The following is a 22,740-nucleotide window of genomic DNA, read 5'->3' on the forward strand; positions in this document are numbered from 1 at the left end:
ATCATAAATGATATGCTATATACTCACTCACGAGGTTCAAACATTCTCGAGGCCAGATGCAAATAGCATGATCAGAAAAATCGGCCAAGAAATAACATTGTCTCTTTGGGAAAACCTTCAATACCACTACAGATATCTTTACAATATTGATCCTAAGCTACAGTTCCGGGCTCCACGAGGCTTACCAAGACCAACGGAGACTGTGCTACACCGCTTGCGGCTTAAAGTTGCGTACACCAACAGCTACCTTAACAAAATCGGAAAAGCTCAGTCTCCTGAATGTGCATCGTGCGGCGGCGTCCATAAAAAAGTTAATGAAGAAACACCTCAGCATCAAAGAGGAAGAACAAATAGACATCGACATCGTGTTTGGTCCCTCATGGATGACATCTTCTGACGGTTATAAGGCCACAGAAGCTCTCCTGAAGTGTCTGAAGAATACTCGCTTACAGCATAGGCTATAGGGTTCTAAAGTAAACTGAAGTGGTAAATGACGCTTGGCCATTGAAACACTCACATCTACATTTATTTTAAAATTTTCCCTTGTATCATTTTCTATATTCTCTTATACTTCCTTTATATAATATTTTTCTTACCTTTCTCTACTCCCTTTTATTTTTTGTTATTCCATTCATTACACACTGCAGCAAACCAGCTTCAGGCGCTGGATGACAGCACTGTTTTAATAAACGCCTACTTCTCTTTCTCTCTCTCAAATGTCAGGGCGTCTCTTTCGAACACCCATGCCTCCAGAACGCGCTCGTTGCGTTCGGCCACGTGAGCCAAGCGCTGCGCCGGAAACACAAACAAACGCTTCCTGCTGTTGTAGTCCTCACCGATTTGATTCGGAACTTAGCTGCTAGGGGGCGGCAAAGTTCTTCTTTCCAATAGGCTCGTTGCTCTCGGCCAGGGGGCGCGAGCGCGTCCTTAAGCCGCGATCACGTAATGCTTGTATTAAGGACACAGTGGCGCTGCAGTGTTTCATTACGCGCAAGTCGGGGTCGTTTTCCAGTGTGTGTCAGCCTGTGTCTACGCGCGGTAACAAAGAATATAAAAGAACTATACAATGTGTAAATAAACAACAAAAAAATGCAGCCCGTGCTTTCAGCGTCTCATCAAAAGGATTTTCCTTGCCTGCTATTAATGCAAACGCATTAACTGTCTCATGGAGCGAGCCGACGTCATCAGCATTGAAACCACGCCAAACGGCTCTTACACCCTTCTCCAAGTCAGCCAGCTCCCATTGGCCGGTTAGCCACGACACATTTTACACCACTTCGATCCCATTCGCTAGCGCGCGTCGTCCAGGCTACGATGAATGGATGGATGGATGAATACGGCTGAGCCCTTTGGATCGGGCGGTAGCTTACGCCACCTAGCCATTTTGTTTTACCATTTAAGCTTAGAATATTTAAATGTGAAATCTATATCCACTCCGCAGTGCAAAGAAAGTGAGGCTATGAAACCCCCTTGCCATCAGTGGATAAGAAAATACCTAGTTTTCTCTCGATTTCTGCCACCATTCACTTAATCTTTGCTTGGTAATCTCTACAGTCTTGAAATCCACTCTCCCTTCGCTGTCTCTAAAACCCAATGACTTTATTAAATCTATGTTGTCTTCGGTAGGCATAGGGTGAAGCCCTTTACAGTAGAGTATCAAGTGCTCAGCCGTCTCGTCCTCCTCTCCACAAGCAGTGCACACTGTATCAATTTCCTGGTACTTCACTCTGTATGTTCTGGTTCGCAGAACACCCGTTCTTGCCTCAAACAGCAATGAGCTTCCCCTAGAATTTTCATAAATGCTTTCTTTGGCAATAACTCTTTTGTTTAATCTATAGCTTTCCAGAGCCGTCTTTGTCTGCATTCCCTCTAGCCACCAATCTCTTTCTGTGGCCTTAACTTTCTTCTTAACTGAGACTTGCTCTTCCGTATCTTCGCTATAGCCCAAAAACTTTCCTCTTAATTTCCTAGTGCGCTGTCTCCACTTTGTGTCTACACTCCTCATGTATAAATAGCTGAAAACCTTTCGTGCCCATTGCTCCCCGTCCATTTGCCTCAACCTATCCTCAAATTCTACCTTGCTCACCGCTTCCCTGCTCTCAAATGATGCCCATCCCATGTCTCCTTGTACTCCCTGGTTTGGCGTTTTGCAATGTGCCCCCAAAGCCAGTCTACCTACTCCGCGCTGTTTTATTTCTAGTCTCGCATGCACTTCGGATTTCATGCATAGCACTGCGTTTCCAAAAGTCAAGCTAGGCACCATGACCCCTTTCCAAATCTCTCTCACCACCTCATACCTGTTGTAATTCCAAAGTGCTCTATTTTTCATTACAGCTGCATTTCTGTTGCCCTTACCTATTATATACTTTTCATGGTCTCTGAGATATTCTGCACCATCACATATCCATACTCCTAGATACTTGTATTTACTAGCTCTCTCAACTGTAATATTCTGTATCTTCAGCCTCTCAACTTCACCCTCGTTAAAAATCATGACTGCCGATTTTTCGCTACTGAATTCTAAACCTAATTCCTCTCCTTCCCTACCACAGATGCTCATTAATTCCTGCAACTCTGTCCTGTTGTTAGCCATTAGTACAATATCATCCGCATACATCAATCCCGGTAAGGATTGCTGAATTTTTTGGCCTAGCTTACTGTAAGAAAGGTTGAACCCAAGCCCACTCTTCTCTAGTCTATCCTCCAATCCTCTCAGATACAACATAAACAGCAAAGGCGATAACGGGCACCCCTGCCTAAGGCCTCGTCTTATCTCTATTTTCCCTGTCGCCTTTCCTTCCCATGTTATAATCACCTTGTTATCTTTGTAAATGTTCCTTAATAGTGCTGTTAGTCCTTCATTCACTGGAGTCTCAGCGCCATGGGGTGGCCGGTTGTTGAAACTGACGGTGGGCGTCAGTTTCAACGACCGGCCACCTCATGGCGCTGCGCGTCCGTCAGTGCTAGAGTAACTGTATAGGCTCTGCTTGCCGAGCCAGAGTATCGCGTTCCTTTTCCTTTCGCCGCCATCTCCGTATTGGCGGAGGAGTGGTCACGTGCGCAGAACTGGATCCGACCTTCGTGAGGGAAAGCGGCCTTCCAGAGCGCCGAGTTTCGGGGGAACATATTTTCCGCTTTGAGTTCGCAAGATATAGATCCCAGACTAAACTCGACCGAACCGAAAGCTCAATGAGTCATTGAACATTATGTGCGTCAACTGGGTACAATACAATCCTGTTTTTTTTATAACGCGAGCGATGTTTTAGGACATCCGTTTCCAAGGTATGGGAAGCAGACGGCACGGCCGACGATCGCGTAGCTCGCGTCTGCGGCTCTCGCGGAGTGATACGCGATCGGCACATCCGGCCATCTCGGCGAGTCGGCGAGCTCTCGTCCGAAAGCGAGGGGACGGCGTTCTCGTCAGCCGCACTATTTTCCTTACGTAGCGCGCCGCAGCACGCCACAGCACGCCGCCTCGCATCTGCGCGTTCGTGTCCCCTGCAAAAACCGACCTTGGCTTCCCGCAGTGCTTGGCTCCAGAATGGCACCATTGCGGTACTCTGCTCCGCAAGCGGAGCATATACAGTTACTCTAGTCAGTGCTAGAGTTCCTGTGCAGGCTCCCTACGGGAACTAGAGTCGCGCGTTCATCCCCGTGGCGCCGTCTTTCTTGCACGACATGTTGATCCCACTCCTCACGTGACTGAATAAGGCGAATAGCGGCGCCGCGCGTTCGAGCCGAAAGGCGCAAGGAGGATAGAAGGGTAGGAGAGGGCATGACGTCGGCCGCGTAGCCTCCACAAGCCATGCTCCCTTGACGCCTCGCCTCTTTCTCATTTTCCTCCTTTCACTCCTCACTTACCATGCCAACGTGACCACAACACGTGACCGTAGCTAGCCATCGTCTTGCTATGGGGTACTAGAACACACCACAGTCTAGCCTTCGATCTGATAAAACCTACCGGACGGAGCGCGCGCAAGCCTGCATGGAGTCCTTTACAAACAACCATCCATCTCGCACGTGACATGTCACGCACACCAATCGCCAGAGAAATCTGCGGTCACGCTGGGCACAAAATCGTTTAAACTTTTTATGACTAGGCTTCACCAATATTGCAACGTGCCCCCACCTAGTACTTATAACCTCCTCGCGCATGGCACGCTCAAAAGCAGGGGAATGTACGCCGGGGCGCGCGCAGCGTGTACTCTCCTGCGCGGCGCTTGATACGGCTCCTCATATGATCGGAACTCGGCGAATAGCGGCGCGGCGGCACGTGAAAAACAGACGCGCAACTCTGGCTCGCGTAGGGAACTCTCGTCAGTGCCAGGTCAGCGCCAGTCAGCGCGCCAACACGCGTAGAGCAAAAATGATGTACATGCTTTCGCATTCACAACTCATAAGAAGTGCTAAAGTGTACCTCGAACCTTTTTTTTTTTTTTTTGTTCTCGCTATTTTTGGGAAATTTGTATCCACCGATGAAATTTTGTCATCTTGGTGCCCGCGAGCAATGTGCGAGAGTGCTATGACGCACAAGAGAAACACGCTCGAGAAGTGTTCGATTTCGCTCGCCAGGGTGCGCCGCCCAAACTCGAGAGCTACAGTCTTTGAAATTCCAAAAAGCGCCGTCGTGGTGGCAGCGGGGCAGCGGGGCGGGGGGGGGGGCACGCTCACTTACCGGCTTGCTCCGTGGTGAAAGTCGCCGTCACGTTCGGTCCAGGTTTGACGGTGATCGCGTAAATAAAGATCCGATGCAGGGTGTACGGGTGAAGCTTTTCGAGGCTGACGCGCTGCGACGACGCGGGCACGATCAGCCTGGTTTCGGTTTGTTCGATGGGACTGCAGGGGAGGGACAGGCGTAGCGGTTTGTAGATGACCACGTAGTAACGGATGCGACTGTTGGCGTTGGCCGGTGGTAGCCACGCGAAGCTCGCCTGCCGCGCGAAGCTCTTCGTCATTTGAAGTTGCCGGACTTCACTGGGGGCTGCCCGGAGAAGAAAACAACAACAAGAACCAACATATAGTCATCGACAATTTAACAAATGCAGGGTCCCGAGTATTTTGTTATCGCACTGTTGTCGATGAGATTGTAGCGTCATCCGATGAAAGGACCGAAGTACGAATCAACGAGCAAGGTGAATTATTATATAACATTAAGCCTCAGGGTTTCTTAAACTGGCAGTTAATATAAGAAATACAGCCTTTACACGAATATCGCTCGATAATTATAATCTGCTTGCCTAGAAACGAGCAATGTTCCAAGCAATGTTCCAGCATTGGAGACCCTACTTTGCGATAAAGTGAGAGGGAAGGAAATGTGTTAAGATATCTATTTCACGTCACTCCTAGTCGCTATGACTAGAATTCACTCGTCGACTCGGGTCGACCGCGCCGCCTACGTCACCGTCAGGACTTTCGGAACGAACGACTCCGCGTCCAGCTTCGCCAATAGGCGCTGGCGGTTTGACGTCAGGTTGGGTAGACTTCCAATTCTATGGTAAAGCCTTAGAAAAAAAAATACATAGTAAAAAGGTAGAAACTTGCAGTAGCAGTTAGTATTCCATTATGGCCGTGACACCACTTCTTCACTAGCCTGTTTACGGTCTCATAAGCGATATGGTACTTGGTCTCGTATAATAAGTTCTAATCCGAAAGCAATTCCGAGTAGCAGACCGGTTTGAGCCAACTCAAAAGCCTGAGGCCTAACAACCGGATTCGGGGCGCTCGTTTGCAACCCAACGCATGTGTCTGTGCCTTTAAAGCCAGAGTCGCACCGCTCAAACCGTCGTACGAGAGACGCTGTGTTCGCTGCAGCATGATGGCAGAAGAAGCTGTGGACAGGCCTTAGACATACGTATAGCATGTCTACAGACAGTGTTTTGCGTGGCCACTGTGAAAGGACCGCCATTCAAGGGAGGACGACGCCTCAGTCATTGGCTGCATTCGGTCTTTTGTATGAGGTGTGAGAGAGTTTTAGGAAACCGTTATTGCACTTCCTATACGGTATACGATGGTCCCTCCGGTATTTACTGCGCATGCGCTACCGAGGAAGGCTCGCACATGCGCAGTTCGTTCCGGAAGGCCCCCATCGCATACCGTATGGGATGGGCAGAAGCGGTTCCCTAAAACTCTCCATTATCAATGGGGAATTGTAGTAGACCGTTTCCGCAGCCCGCTAAGCACCCGGATAGCGCTCCGTAATCCGCCACAAGACCTTGAACTATGCAGAGAAGGCTGGCGGCGCGCATGCGCAGCTGCGTCGTTTTCTTCACGGATACCGTAGCGGAGGAGAAAAACGGTCTACTACAATTCCCTAATGTCATGGCGGCTTTCGACGTCAAACCGAACACTGCATACATCGAAGGTTGCTGGAACAACTCAGTTGGGAAACTGCCACAGAAGCGCCAGGTTGGAAAGCTGGGCTAGTTGGCAATGCTTCATGATAAAATAAAAAGCGCAAATAAAAATAAACAGTGGATAAATAAAGAGAAAGCGCTCGTATATCGTCATTGTCCTCTTTCTTGCCCTGTTTTTTTTTTATATATATTTTATTACAATGCCACAGGAACCTGCTTTGAATAACTGGCTTCAACCCATACTTCAGCACTGAGCTCAACGAGATTTTATACTGCAGCCGTTTCTGCCGCTGCGGCCAATACGGGAAATAAACACACCCAAACTACCGGAACGGAAAAAAAAAGTACAGTAGCGCTACGGTGCGGCTTCCTCGCGAACTATGCTATTGCAAAACGCGCACTAAAACTGTGAAAAAAAAAAAAAAAAGAAATCTTACCCGCGTTTTTGAAGTGAATCTTTGCTGAAGGCCCCCCCCCCCCCTCCCTTCTTGTCTCAGAACAGGTTATGTGCCGACAGCTAGCCAACAGACTACGAACGAACTAACAGAACGGACTGAGGGCAAAGGTGCAGCGCTGTCATCGAATCTGGCTCGCAGTGACTCGGTTCCTCTGAACGCGAAAGATCCACCACTCCAGGGCCGAGTTTCCCAATCGAGTTTTTCTAGTAACGTTCAATATACGAAGAGCAACTGAAGGAGAGGAAGACACTAGGGCATCTACGGTACTGCCAGAGCGCCCAGCCTCTGATTGAACGGATAAGAGGGGGTAGACGTAAAGGCAAAGCTGCCTTTGTCCCTACCCGCTGTCTCCCTCCAATCAAAGCGAACAACCGCGCGTTCTTGTCGCCTCCCCGTCTTCAGTTTCTCTTCACCTCCCCGAAGGACAGCGTAGCCTCGCTCTCAGAAAAGACGTACCATCCTCGGCGGACGTGACCGTCCGCGGCCCCGTCCACTGGCTCGAAGCACCGTCCGGAGTGTCCAGGCGTAGACGCACGGTGACTCGCGTGAAGGGACGCGTGTGCACGACGAATCGGTCGGTGGGGTTCACCCCGGACTCGGTCAGGTTGAAGGACACCAGGGTCCCGTTCACTTCCAGGGTGACGTTGGCGCTCCAGCAGAGCCACGTCTCCCGGCCAGGGTTCTGGGAGCGCGTGATGACGGGCACAGCGAGTTTGAAAACGATGTTCTACCGTATATTGCATACACCTTATGAACTTTACAATGTAGAGAAGTGTGAAACTACACACACAACTGGTAGGGTAGATGGTTTAATAAGAGACGGTCATTGGGACAAAATTTTAGGGTTAGGGGTATAAGCGGGGTAGGTGGAGCAAGCTACCACCCAATACAAAGAGTACAGCAATCAGCACCCACCCATCCGTTTATCCAAGGTGTCTTTTGGGCAGCCCCTTTCTTATATTCCTACTTTCACGCCCTATTTTTGAAAATGATTGAGAATGAACAAGTTTATGGCCTATGTAAAGCTAAAAAATCAAAAACAAAAAAACGTCACTTTGAGGATGCTGGTTACACTCTAGTAAACGCCCGGGAATCTACATCTTTTTTTTTTTTTTTTGCAGAGAACATGCAGATCTTATCAGGGCAATGCATAAAAAAGGGTTGGCATATTAAAAAAAATACAAAAACGAGAAAGTGTTTCTATAAACACACTGAAATGCGACACTAAGCACGATGTATCAGATACGCTTTAAGCGCCCAGTGTCCAAAGAAAGACCTTGTTTTTTGGTCGCATCGTTCTTGCAACTTTGTCCCGTACGCCAAGCTTCCTCTGCAGACAGATCGTAATGCTGACTGTTCAGAAACGAAAATGCAGAAGCTTAGCTCGGCTATGTGAGGATATACGTAGCGTGAGCTTATGCGCACAAAATGAGAGGCGCTATCACGCCGCTCTGGTGCAGCGTCAGACTTGGCTACTGCGCAACGGAGGCACACAGCTAGGCACGCGGCGGCACCAGCGCGTCTGCCGCGGCTATGACGTCACTCATCTGGAATGAGCAGACCGGCGAGGCGGGCGAGGCGAGCGCGGCGGCGGCGGAGCGCGCGGCGGCGGCTTCGCGTGGCTCTCATAATGAGCCGTGCTCATTATGATTACGAAATGAGCGCGGCGCCGTGCGCCGTGCTCATTACCCGGAGCTCCGCCGCCGCTACCACGCGCTCCGCATAATGAGCACGCCTTGAATAATAAGCGCGGCTCATTATGAGAGCCGCGCGAAACTGCTCAACCTCGGCCAGTGTAGCTCACGCTACAAAAGTAAACACATGTCATCCTTCAAAATGACTTCCTCTGCCCCGTCAGCTTCTTAGAAACGGTTGTTGCCTGCTGTTTACAGCGACAAGGCCGCCATCTCACGGATTTCGAACGAACCATTGTAAAGGTTGTTTGCGGGCGCGTTCTTCGGACGGGGCAACTTTTCCAGCAATTTTGAGGTTGCTGGCGGGTTGTTCCCTAGCTTTCCCTAGATCGACGCGAATTGCTGAGATCGGGTCCGGCTCGAACAGGCGAGCAACTCGGAGCAATTCGAAGACGGTTGAAGCGGCTGCAGCCAATCAGAGAGGCTATATTTTCACGTGACACCCCTGTGGTGGTGATGATGACAGCTGAAGACTTAGTTCTGGTTTGGAATGGATCGTTTTTGGAAATAAACAGTTTCAGAAAAATTAGTTAGTATTCTCAACACCGTTCAAAGATATAAGAACGCGTTTTTAGCGCGTAGCTGGGCGTCTAAATAGTGAAAAAAGAATCAAATTTAATGATGATAATGGCAAGTCGGAGCAATTCGGTTGCTGCGTGTGAACGCGGGCGGCCGGTGTTGCTGGTGTTGCGACGTCAAGTTGCTGGGCGAAATTGCTCTGTCTGAAGCGGGCCTTAAGAAACATACGTGTAGTCTACATTTATTTAATAGGGTGCTATAGTGAGCCTCTAAAACAAAATCATCGAGGCAATAACAAAATATTTCACGTATACACGTCAAACTATCCGTCGCTGCAGCTCGTACTTTTTTTCTTCAAAAATGCTACCCGGAGGGCTTGGAGAGTTAAAGATACGAATGCCACTTCTGGTCACGGGGAGCCCATTGTGTGGCATGCACTCGAAACATTAGAATAAAACGGAGGAGCTCACTTGATCACTCAACTTCATACTTAAATGTATTTAATGTTAGCGACAAAGTTGCGCCGGGGCTAAAATACTCACCTGCCACGTTATTATCACGCTGTGAGTGCTGGAGTTGTCGACCTTGACGTTCTTTGGCGGAGACGTGGGTTCTGGAATCGAAGCAGGTCAGTTAGAAGGAATCTGGGTGCGCACGCAAGAATCCACTTTCGCTTTTTTTACATAAAACTTAAACTAAAAAAAAATGACGATGCAAAAAGAGACACGGTACGCGTTACGAAAAACCACATGGGTAAAGAGCGCAAGGACAGAAGGTGGAGGACGCGTCCTTGTAGTTGTTGTTCAATAGGTCTAGTCATAGTTACGTCCTCAGTTCACGCGAGCCCTTTACGTCTGTCGAAGCACACCCCACATGTTGCAGATCTTGTCAATATGGTATTTGCGGAAGTTGTACAAAAAGACTTTCAAATAGCATGCATAAGCCTGACCAATTTAACGGGTAGACAACGAATTCCAGACTTCTTTCACAAAGCAATATATGTTAAGACGATGACGCAAAACTGCAGTTCGAGTCTTCGAGTAAGGTTTCCAAAAGGCTGGAACGGCCTTCGATGAAACAATGCAGAGCATTCTCTGTCGTCTGTCACTCCGTCTTCGCCATACACCCACTCAAGATTCTGACGGCCCACAAAAACGGTGGCGCTGCTACACCACAGGGAAATGAAAGACACCGTCCAGAGGGCGCAAGCGACCGTCCGATTCGGAGACTTCAGTCGTATTCATTCATCCAGCAAGAAACAGATGCTTTGCTTTTCGAAAAACGGGTTTCTGCGCGTACGTAGGGCCCACAGCTGCTATGAGCAAAGGTACTTCTCTGCAGCCACCCTATACGGAGAGCAAGTCGTCTGCTTCCTGTGCAGGATTTGCGGTGACGTCAGAACGACGCCGAGCTCTGATTGGCTTAGAATGAAAGATGGTGGGTAGACCTAAATGCTGAATGCCTCGAGGTCTACCCACTATTTTTTTTTTTTTTTTCAATCAGCCAATAAGAACCCGGTGTTCGGCCACCATCGCAACCCTGAGCAAGAAGCAGACGAACTTGCAGTTCGCATACCTCCGTTACGGTACCAGGAACGTGTCTTGGAACGGTGTGTTTTAACTTTCCTGTCCCGTCCAGACATCGAAAGTGGTTCCAAAGTGGCATCAAATGACGTCACACAAGCAGGCGTCACGTTGTCGGACGTCGCGATCCTGGCGGTTGGTCGTAAAAACGCCGGCGAAAAGCACAGGGGAACGCGAGCGTCTCTGTCGTCGCGGTATCCCAACTCCCAGGTGCCGAAGCTTCCATGGTTCGTGAAGCTGGAATGGAACCTGTAGCAGAACAGGCGTCTGCCAGGTCCACCACCGCTGCTGTTACGCCGCCAGGATCGCGGCAAGCAAAGAGTGCGACATAGAGATCCTGTATTACAGAGAGTTTCCAAGTGCCCGATCGTGGTCCCGCGCTTTATGGGCCGCGTTTGCAACACGACCCGCGAGGAAGGTGCCGAAAGCGTGGATTGTCTGCGAGCGCCTCAGCCTTTCCGTCTGCTTTCCTCCTCGCCACGCGGAAACGCAGCGCATGCGCACTTGCGATCGATCGGCGCAGGAGGGGTCCGCCATTAAATTGCAAACGCTCCCCGTGGCTTGAGTTGGACGCTCTCTACAATCTAGGCTCTCTAATGGGACACATCAATAGCGTCATCGGGCGAAGATGGAGGGACTGCATTTTCGGACGTGGTAAACATACCAGTTGGAGACGCGTTCAAGCAACCGCACTAACAAAATTTGTAAAAAAAAAAAAAAAATCTTTAAGTAACAAGGAAGAGAGAAAGAAAACAAAGACAGAGAGGGGAGGGAAGGAGGGGGGGAGGAGGGGTGAGAGACACTTACCGATTGAAAAGCATCCTGGCATCTAACACCCGGCGACGATGATGTACACCTACTTAAGTTTTTTCTCGGCCAAAGATCTACAACACTCGAAGCGAGGTCTTTCCGCCGACGCAGTTTTTAAAACAAGGTTGAGTGCATCCACTTGCACCAGCGGTCGCAATTCCCAGACGCTTCCCGAGTATTAAGAAAAAGAAAAGATCGCCATGACCCGCGTCCTTGATAGCTGTTAGTGGAGCGAACAGCTCGCACCACCAGCGTGCCGGCAGCATGTCGTAAAAGTGCGAAGCGCTAATTGACATCACTCGAGGGCCCCTGCAGGCGTCCGGAAGCCAGCTCAATATATGTCGAGAAATTGACGGGGAGTAGTGAGTTTGCGAGCGAGGCGCGCTCCCTTTCAGCTGCAGGCATACTCCCCATACATCATTAAAAGATAAAGAAAAAACAAACACGGTGTTGGCTGCGGACATGTTGACGGAATTATGTTCCGACACGTCTCAAACATGTTCGAATCATGTTTCATTCATGCATGGCCATGCTACAACATGTGTGCAGACAGCGTTTGTCCGACCAATCTGACAGAAACATCGTACAAGGAAGAAAAGCGCCTTGGACAGTCTCTCCAGACTGTCTTTTGTCAGATGTATGAAGAGCATGACCGCGGAGGAACGCGCTCTTTCCTATTGCGAGCGCAAGTTCGTCTGCTACTTGCACAGGGGTTGCGATATGTCAAAACGACAAACTTTTATTGGCTGATTGAAAAAAAAATAGTGGGTTGACCTTAAGGCAATAATCATTGAGGTCTACCTTATATCCTTTTCATGATATCCAATCAGAGCTCGGTGTCTTTCTGACGTCACAACGACTCCTGCGCAACAAGCAGACGACTTGCCCTTCGCATTACCTGGTGTCACAAGCAATGGCCGCTGGTGGTGCCACCGTTGGGCTCCCGATCCGCGATCCAGCCTGCTACAATAGGGATCTGTCGCAAGAACGCCCCATTGCAACATGACCTAAAAATATTCGATTTTCATCGCAAGGGGCGCTGCTCAACACTTGAGAGCTACAGACCTATAGTAGTCAAGTTAAGTTAACAAAAAAGAAAGTGAGAAAAATATCACTTGCTTCCGCAAAGGGTTCTAAACTCCGTGGTCAGAGCTCCTCTTTGACGAAACTTCTTGTCCGTGTCAATGACCAGCACCCGGACTTCGTAGGTCTCGCCACTGCGCAGACTTCTCAGGGTCCTGGAGTACGGGGCAGACTTGGGCAAGGCTGCCACGACAATCTTGTGCCAGGACTCGTTCAGCTTCTGCATGAATAAGAAGGAAACCGATTGGAGATGCGGAGAAAGGTTAAAGAGTGTGTTGATGGGCCTTTGAGCTACGGCGACACTCGCTTTATCTGTACATAATCAATTTAGCGCATACAGTAACGCTGCAAGCCTGGTGTCTTTAACGTGCGCTACGCACGATACACGAGCGCATGTCGGTGGTACGATGCTCATTCAGATCGAAACGGGCAGGGGTGGGGATTAGACCTGATCCCTCGGCTCTGCGGAGCGAGCTTTCGCGCCACCCGCTGTGAGCTTCGGTGTGTTTGCGCAGGGGCCCTATGTTGCGTTTTTTTCGACTCTCACGGCGACTAGGGAGAAGGAAGTGACGTCAACAACGCAGCAAACGCAGATTGGATGTTGATGGGTGAGAGTCGCTGATGACGAATTTCCGCAGAAGAAACATCCAATCTGCATTTGCTTCATTGTTGACGTCACTTCCTTCTCCCTAGTCGCCGTGGGAATCCAAACAGCGCAACATAGGGCCGCAGGTCCGTCCCCCCGCCCCCTCTTTTCGGGTGAAATTCCCACCCCTCAAGTCTGACCCATAAGCCCGCCCCTAATCTACAGTGGGAGTCAGTTCAACATGCACGCACCCGGTACTGAATCCAGTAGTCGGTCGCTGTTCCCTCGCCGTAATGTTGCGATGCATTCCAGGGATTGAAGCTCACGATGGCTGATGTGTCCTTAACTTCTGTCACGCTGGGTTTCGTTCGCAGCAGAGGGTAACCTTTTTGGGGAGACAAAATGTGGGAAAATAAGTGACTCCAGTGGTTGCACGTCACCCGGAAACGATCAGAATTGTTGCCCTTACAATTCACCCTTGATATGCGGCAAAAGACAATGCCGAATGCCTTTAGGTATTCGGCACTCTATTAAGTTATCGTATTTTCTTGGGTCGCGGTAACAGTTGCCCACACAATTACTCTAAATTGTCGTTATGGTTTGAGAGGTTCAATCCAAATGATATGGCTCGAAATTGTCTCGTAGAATTGACCAATTAATTTCTCGAAGCACGCTCAACAATCCCGCATAAGTACCCTGCTCCTGCACTTGACTTGAGTGTTTTGGCGAGAATCTCGAGTGTCAGTTCATCTGCCCCTACGTCATACAAGGGACACGGTGTTTCAGCAAACACGATCACAGAGTAACCCACGGAGAAGCCTTTAGAACTTAGCAGTGTCCCTGTGGCTTCGAGGAACAGACAAAAAAAGCCATGACATGCATTGGTACGGTCATATGCAACACAAATAAAATATGACTTCTCTCTGCAGTTGTGTGGAGAATTATTTGATAGAAGTTTCAATTATTTTTTTACCTGAACGGGTATAGGCCGCTCGAAAAAGAAAGGAAAGTGAACCGTGCTTTTGCGTCCATAAATTATGCGTTGCAAAGAAACTACCGGGTTCTACGATAAGTAAGGTTCCAATGTTTGAATGAAACGTTGAAAGCAATTGTAACTGCGTTGCGCGTTTGTTTATGCACAGGGGGAAGTTAGGCGGCAGCAGTGGGCGTCCGGTGCCTCCGTCCTATAGCCAGTGCAGTAGCACTCTATAGTGCTGGCCTGGTGTCTATAGTTAACGTGCGCCACGCTGTAGGGATACACGGCTGTCCACCGATATGATATGCTCATTCAGATCGCGAAAGGCCGGGGTGGCGACTAAACCCGCGGGCTCCCTGCGTACTACGAGCGATTTCATCTAGTGTTTATCATTAGAAAATGGCCTCTGTTAGTCCCCGCATTCTCGTCTCCACGTATTCGCGGATACCGTTAAAGTCATTATCTCGGTAAAAAAAAAAAAAAATCGGTTTCGAAGCGAATAACGCTAAATATTAAAACGTTTGAGATATCGCCATTCCTAGGGTTACAATATTAAGGAGGAGCTCAAGCTGACCTCAAGCCCCAATGCGTAAGAGCTGGTTGTAAATCTTAGCTTAAATACTGTAAAAGAAGAACAACAAAAAAATTAAACACGCTCGATTATGTCGCCAGATACAGGGCACGACATGTGACATTATGACGTCAGGCGATCACGTGACGTCATGATGTTACGTCACTTGATGGCGTCCCCGTGGGCACTACGGGCCTTTTGACGTCAGTCCTTCAGGAGGTTGTTCGTGACGATCCTATTCGCCCCATAAAGCACGTCTCGTGCTGAAACGACACCACCGAGAGAGAGTCTTGCGTCATTGATCGTGAGCAATGATCTATACATTCCGACTTACTGATATCGCAGAAAGGTGAGTTCTTCCAGCCCTCGAGACAGACCCCTCGGTCCTTGGCGCAGGTGCCGGTGTGGATGTCGCAGCTGGACTCCGTCTTGCAGAAGGACAGGCGACTTTGCTTGCAGTCTGCTCCGTAGTGGTGAGCCGGGCACGCTGCGTGAAACACGCGCGTGTTTCATTGTGCACCCGGCCGACGTCGCCATTAAACGAACGAGTACCCTGCAATGTACGGACTACGCCATCGTCGCTTAGAATAATCGAGGCCTATGGATCACGCATAATAAATCCGCCTCGATCCTGCGCTTTTTTTTTTTTTTTTTTACAGCGGAGTTGTTAAGGGCTAGTTTCCCCAGGATTATGTCCGCCGGATTAGAATCGATGACACCGAGCTCTGGACAGCTACCGCAATCTATGAGGGACGGCGGCAACAAGACAACAGGTTGCAGCCGTCCCTCATAGATGGAGGTAACTGTCCAGAGTTGTGTTTGCCGATTGTCGGCTTGATCGCGGCAACCTTTCCAGCCTCGGTACCCAGACAACTGGTCGCTGCCGTCGCTCATAAATGGCGGCAACCTTTCTTCGAAGGAAGAAGAGCGGGAGCGAACCAGCGGCGATGCGCTCAGCAGCGCGAATGGTTCCGCAACCGCCGCGAAGCCGCTATCGCCTCAAATTCCGCTGCGCCGAGCGCTTCCGATTCTCTTGCGAAAGAAGTGCAGATCGCTCGCCTGGAAAGCCACCGCCGAGAACAGAAGCTACCAACTCCGCTTGAAAGTTGGAAGTTTTTTCTATGCGTGATTGGTTTAGCCGGTGATAGCAGACGAACAAAGACGACGAGTGCCATGCGATTCACATTTGGCGCTGTTTGATTCGCTTCACCGTATAATAGCATTATAGATACGCTCGGACTTTTTTAAAAAAAAAGGAAACGGATTATAGACCTTTCTCAGCACTTATCGCCCGGGCCAAAAATGCTGAGTCACTGAGTCGTGTACGCATGCGCAGCGTCTGATATACCGCACAGCAGACAAATGGCGCATGCTCAAAAGGCGTTCCACAGCCCAGAAGACAAAAATGGCAGCGCGCAGAAGGCGATTTTTGCAAAAGCCTTTAGCTGCCAACTGCCGCACTTCGCAATACGCAATTCGCTCCCACCTTTAGAACCGTGAAGCTTTACGGATGTGTCAAAAACAATTAACAATAATAATACAAATAGTTGTGACAAAAAATGTCTGCTAGTGCAAATAATTCTATATATACAGATATATCGTTTTGTCTCTGGCGAGCCGATTTACATAGTACAATTGGCCACCGATATATGAATGCCCACACCGTGAGGTATTTTTGAGATTGAATATGCGAGTATAAGCACTTACTCTCGTTGCAGAAGAATCCGGTGAAGCCAGTCCCGCAAGAGCACCCGTAGGGATCGGGTCGGCACATGAGGATCCCGCGGCAGGACTTCACCGAACGGTCGGGGTTAGTGTCGGAGCACCTCTTGCTGCAGTCTTGTCCAAAGTAGTCGTCTCCGCACTCTACGCACGACGCAGAGATAACCCGTCATCGACTGTCTATCCGTTGACTATTAAAGGTTCCTATTGTCACTGAGCCGCAATCCCACAACTGCGCATGCGTGGTACAGAAGACGCGGTTTCCGCCGCAGACACGATTGCAGAACCATCTGCGGACACGCCTCAGGCGTGTTCGAATTAAGCGGGTTAGCTTCACGCATATGTATATGCTTCCAACATGTCCGCAGACAGTTTTTATCCGGCCAATGCGACAGCGTCCCGCCATACAAGGAAGACACACGCCTCAGACGGTGTCTGGCGATTGCCTTCTGTGTAGGTTCCGCGGTCCACGAAGCACTGAGACTGTGCAATTGGCCGATAAGAACGCCTAAGAACGAACCTTGAACAAATAGGCGTGAAATCGTGTGCAAATGAGCGTTAAGCCAAAAAGAAATAAGCGCAAAATCATGAAGAAATAGGCTTCAAGTCATAAAAAATAAGGGTAAAATCATGAAGAAAACAACTGAAATCGCGAGGAATAAGGGTGAAATAATAAAAAAATAAGCGTGAAATCACGAAGAAATAAGAGTGAAGTCATAAGGAATTAAGGGTAAAATCATAAAGAAAACAGCTGTGAGATCGCCAGGTAGTACGCGTAAAATAATAAAGAACTAAGCGTGAAATATTAAAAAATAAGCGTGAAATCGTGAAGAATAAGCGTAAAATATTGAAGAAATAAACGTGAAATCATCAAAAAAACAACTGTAAAATCGCGAGGAAATAAACGTGAAATAATAAAGCAATACGCGTGAAATCGTGAAGAAATAAGCGTGAAATTATGAAGAAATAAGCGTGAGATCATAAACAAATAAGTGCGAAATCACAAAGAAATAAGCGTGAAATCACAAAAAAATATGCGTAAAATTGTAAAAATTAAGCGTGAAATCGTGGCGAAATAAGCGTGAAATTATGAAGAACTTAACGTTAAATGATAGAGAACACAACTGTGAAATCGCGAGGAAATAAGCGTGAAATAATGAAGAAATAAGCGCGAAATCATAAACAAATAGGCGTGAAATCGTGAAGACATAAGCGTGAAATTATAAAGAAGTAGGCGTGAAATCATGAAGAAATAAGCGTGAAATCACGAAGAAATAAGCGTGAAATCGCAAAGAAATAAGCGTGAAAATATGAAAAAATAAAAGTGAAATTATGAAAAAATAAAAGTGAAATTATGAAGAAATTAGCGTGAAATCACGAAGAAACAAGCATCAAATCATGAAGAAATAAGAGTGATCAGCATAGGTCACACCCCAGATGCGTTTCTTAAGCCGGGATCACACTGCCCATACTGTGAGCATACAGAAGACAGTATGCAAACACAAGGGACCACAATATCCGTGGTTCGAACGCCGCGTGCCAAGCTTTCTTCTTGAACTCATTGCCATGTGGCATTCGAAGTACGGGTCTCGCGGTGACTCGCGTTCGAATCCGTACGCAGACTGTCTTTTGTATGATGTATAAGCAGTGTGACCCCGGCTTTAGGCTGTTAGTCACTCTACAAAATACTTACGCTGCTCGCAAAGTTGTCCCTTGAATCCCGGAGGACAGATGCAGTCCCCCGTAATGTCGTGGCACACACCGCCGTTCTGGCACGAAGGACATCGAAAGTTGCAGCTTGGACCATACAGTCCGGCACGGCAGACTGCGGGGGCAAAGACGAACGTTACACATATGCACCGAGAGATAGCCCACCTAAAAGCGAGAGCAAATTGGGTGAAAATGAGGAATGGGCTAACTTTCGGTGTGCAATCAAGAAAAAAGAAATAAAATGCAATCGTTGTGTTTTGTCATTTGCCAAAAACTTGTTTTCACACTGAGGGGCAATGGAGCATAGGCAGCTTTCCTTCCCCACTGAGCAATGTTCGCTCGTCTGCCGCTATAGGTAACATAGTTTCGGCCGAGCTCACCATTGGCCAGGGCACTGCAATTACTAGAAAACAGCTATATTTCGATCTTTAATAAAAACAATTAGCAAATCATGTTAAAAATAAAGGTGGGTTATCCTTCAGGGAGTAGGGCATCTTAAGGGATATTGGGGTAGTTGAGTCCGTGCACATACTTTTCCCCACACAGGCTTTTCAGAATGTTCGATGCAAACGAGTGGCTATACGAAACGAGGAGATATGTGCAGAACGTGAGGCCAGATTCTCAAAGCGAACTTACGACGAAAAAAATGCGTACGACAAATTTGAGAGAAAATCCGTATTCTCGAAACGAAATTGTCGTAAGTTTTGCGCAGGTTACGACCGTTACGACAAAATCCTACGACAGCTCCGAAGCTGTCTTACGCACTTTCTAGCTACGATCAAATTAACATGGCCGACAACGTCGCTCGGTTGCTCGGTCGCGACGACCCAACGGACATTTATTTTTCTACCTGCTCTTCTTGCGCGTCCCGACTTCAAGCAGCAAGAAAGAAATGAAGAAGTACTTGAAACCGACCACGACGAACATGAACGCTGGATCCAGACACCCGGAAAAGGCAACAAACGCGACGATCCCACCGACCAAGCGAGCTCGGCAGAATATATAGGCCTAGCAGGCACTCCGACCCGTTCCGGCGCAGCATTGCTCAGACGGTCCTTGGCCAAGACCGTCTGCCCACGACCGGCTGGCTTGCTGAATGGAATATGCCCGCGCGACCCTTGTGGACCCTCCCCGTATGAATAGTTTGATAGCTAAACTAAATTTCAGAGGTCAACCGATTCCCCTTATCATCTCAATCACCTTGTTTTCCGAGGCAGCGGTGACGAACGCTGTCGTCGAAAAGGGACTCCTCGATTCTATCTCCTTGTTTTGTGTGATATAGAGCTCAAATAAACGCCGTATGGATTACCTTCGCAACACGGTATGTACACTTTGTTATTAGTATGCCATTTTTAACTGTCGAGCTGTATCAGTTTGTGGGAGCTACGCGATGCCGGTCCAACCTTTCTTTGCCGACTGTCACGTCAGTATCGAGTTGCAATCGTAGAAGATCGGTCCCGAAGCGCTTACCGAAACGCAGTCTGAATCCAGCACTTCGATCAAACGCACGCGTCCGCTCCGAGTGTGAACAGGTATTTGCGTGGCTCTTGCTGACACTCTCGTAGTTCAAACGTATCTTTTTTAACGTCGGCTCACTCCTGCATTTCCGAGCCTGCGAAAAACGCCGCGGCGGTTTGTTTCCTTCTACGTCGCTTTGCAAACGACTGGCACGGGGCTTTTACCAACGATGACAGTTGTGTTGACTTCGTAGCGATCGAGTTTGTAGCAGTCAACGAAGCGTTTAAATCCTGTTAGCGTCGATATACCACTGCACGGACACGAACCCCAGACAAGCGGTGGTGGAAAGGTCGCCCGTGTTTATGAGAATCAGCTTGAACACTACAGATTTACACACAGACAGGACAGTACATACACGGAGCTGTCTGTCAACGAGTGGTTAGCCTGTGTTTGTTATTAAAAATCCACGTGTTCCGAACTATGCCTAGCTCTCTAATTGGTTGTTCGTTTTGCCGAAGACGCCGTTGCCATAGCAACAGCACCGGAAGTCATCGTTTCTCCGTAAGAGGTCGTAACTTTCCTCCTCTCACTTAAGAACGCGTTTGTGAATACCGTTCTCGTCTCATCTTACGATGATCGTAACTTTACGAACTTCGTAGCTAAGTTGTCGTAGCTAAGAGGTTTTTTTATGAATCTGGCCTCTGGTTTGTGCTTACAGCTACGGCCTTTGTGCCCGTGGCTTACAGCCACGGGCACAAAGGAGAGGCATCTGTATTTGGTAATTAAAAAGCAAAACTTAGGCAAAAAAAATATAAATCGTGATGGTGATCAGTAAAACACATTGCAATAAAACTAAATCTTGCTTGTTCAAAATCAACTCAAAAAAATGTTGCCTGGAACAATATAAAAACAGTCACCGTCGATTGCTACCTGATGAGCACAATGCCCCACGCAGGGCCCGCAACCCAATGCGCTTAGTGTCGAACTCTATCAGATGACGTCCTTCAGCTAATTTCTATTAACCGGCGCAAGTCGAGACTATTGCTGCTGCATGCCACTAAACTGCTGTATACGCCTATATCATCTATAACAATATAGTACTGAGGAATCGAAGGCTTTGTTATATTGCGAATTTCGTTATATCGCAAATTCCGTTATTTCGCGGTTTGGTTATGTGCGAAGCTCAAATTACATTGCCTAATGTATTCACAGACAAGTATAGCATGCTTGATGCGGCAAAAGGGCAAACAATATTAATAGCCGGGTTCACAATGTTATTACATCGTACAAATTACACACTGCAGACACTGCTCGAGGAGTGTTTGTTCCTTGTGTGACAGTCGTGTCACAATGGTCATACAAAAACTGTCTTTAGTATGCTTTGAACATGCTTCACGTGTGCGCGCAGGTAATTCTGGCATTATGTGCGCAGCGATCACGATGTGTTTTGTATGATGCGTGAGCACTGATGACTGCGGCTCATAGATTGTTCGGGTCTCACCTCTTACTATGACCCTGATGATGGCCCTGTTCTTTCCGGGTGATCTCGTGTACGGACCGTTAGCCACGTATATACCGCCGTGCTGCAGGCGAGCACTTGGGATTTTCATCACCGGGCCAAGAGTCGAAAGCTGTACTGTTGCTTTGCCGACTGAGTCGACCTTGGTCCAGGACGCGAGACGGCCTTCGCGGAGGGACGTCACGGCGATCGTAAGTTTGTCTCCGGGACTCGCGGAGACAGTGTAGTTTCGAGGCAGGAACGGTACCGCTGCGATGTATACCAAGTGAAGACAGAACAAAAGGCGTGCTTTACTACTTTTTCAAAGATAACGGGCTTACTAAAATCTGGAAAAAAAAAATAATAAAAAAAATGAGGCTGTACAAGGGTATGGTGCCTCGAACGCGTCTGCGACTGGCGTGTTTAGCGCGTCGTTAAAAAAGGTGGTCCTTCGGTTTCTGTCCGATGACGTCATAAAAGTGTCACGCTCTTGCCGGTCGCGATCCTGGCGGTGGTACACAGCAGCGGAAGGGAAGGTGGCACCAGACGTCTGTTCTGCTGCAGGTAGCTCTACAACTTGAGAGTACACTGAAGCTTGGGCAGACAGGAGTTGCGATGTCGACGACGCTGCCGTTCACTCCTACTTTTTGCCAGAACTTCTAAGCCTAACCGCCAGGATCACGAATTCCGACTGTACGACACACTGGCTTTTGAGACGTCATGTGTCGCCAGTTTAGGGCCACTTTTCGATGCATGCGCGGAAGGGGACGCTAACGACACCAGTCGGAGACGCGTTCCAGGAACTCGACTATTAGAAGAACGTCAAAACCTTCAAAACATTGGGTGACACTATAGCCGAAACTAACGCAATGCCCATCATGGGGTGCTGGATGTGACGAAGGCTTAATCATCAAATTACTGTGTGTGTGTGTGTGTGTTTTTTTTTTGGGGGGGGAGGGGTGTATGTTTTCTTTTAGGGTGGAGTTTAAGTTGAGCGGATGCAACAATGGTCACTCACAAAGGGCGTGTCATCCCAGGCACATGCGCGAGAGCGCAGTACTTCAAGATCCTGCTTTTGCATGGAAACTTTAACGTGAAACGAGCCCCTCCACGTGCTCGCAGTCGTGCCTCCTACAAAACTACACGAAACAATTGAAATTCATCAAAGAACTTTGATGAATTTCAATTGTTTCGTGTAGTCCTCCTTCTATGGTTCCACAGTGAACCACAGAAGGAGGACTTCGACAGCACGTGACAAACATTTATTATTCGTGCAATAGATTATTTCAATAAGATATTTACATAATATATAGTGTCACGAACAAGAGCAAGCAGATGAATATACAACTGAAGATAAACGTTTAATGAGGCGAACTTGTGCCTTCTTAGAGAAATCCGGTACCAGCATCTTGTGCGGGCGACGGAAGGTGACTGTCCAGAAGCAGTGCGTTACCGCCGTTTTATACGCGAGGTACATCAGCTGATCCCCACTAGGGGGCTGGATGGTGCTTTGAGCAAATAGGCATGAAGCCACCGGAAGCAAGCGGCTTGGTCCCGGAAGTGAGCGGTAGACAGGCTGTTCAAGCGCTCTTCCGAGTGCAGGTTTGAGCAGCGTCCAGGGCGCTGAAATTTTCCTTCTTATTTGGAAAGAGCCTGCTTGTTGCATAATAACAGCGCATGCAGACCCGAGAAGTCTCCTGGAAAGCCATTGGATGTGAA

General features: G+C 48.4%; 1 protein-coding gene across 3 annotated transcripts in view; it reads right to left on the minus strand.

Annotated features, from left to right (window-relative positions):
• Positions 1–22,740, minus strand: part of LOC8040523 (receptor-type tyrosine-protein phosphatase kappa) — a 93,318-nt gene that overhangs the window by 54,542 nt on the left and 16,036 nt on the right. For all 3 annotated transcript variants that reach the window (XM_040211592.3, XM_029991228.4, XM_040501386.2), the window contains exons 6-14: positions 21,025–21,291; positions 18,049–18,180; positions 16,341–16,499; positions 14,968–15,120; positions 13,338–13,471; positions 12,537–12,720; positions 9,567–9,637; positions 7,268–7,493; positions 4,676–4,981 (exon numbers count right to left, since the gene is read on the minus strand). In XM_040211592.3, coding sequence (XP_040067526.1) covers positions 4,676–4,981; positions 7,268–7,493; positions 9,567–9,637; positions 12,537–12,720; positions 13,338–13,471; positions 14,968–15,120; positions 16,341–16,499; positions 18,049–18,180; positions 21,025–21,291 — 1,632 coding nt within the window. The remainder of the gene's footprint in view (positions 1–4,675; positions 4,982–7,267; positions 7,494–9,566; positions 9,638–12,536; positions 12,721–13,337; positions 13,472–14,967; positions 15,121–16,340; positions 16,500–18,048; positions 18,181–21,024; positions 21,292–22,740) is intronic.

The sequence above is a fragment of the Ixodes scapularis genome, unplaced genomic scaffold, assembly GCF_016920785.2.
Source record: "Ixodes scapularis isolate PalLabHiFi unplaced genomic scaffold, ASM1692078v2 PGA_scaffold12__126_contigs__length_90152505, whole genome shotgun sequence".
In the NCBI taxonomy this organism is placed as follows: domain Eukaryota; kingdom Metazoa; phylum Arthropoda; class Arachnida; order Ixodida; family Ixodidae; genus Ixodes; species Ixodes scapularis.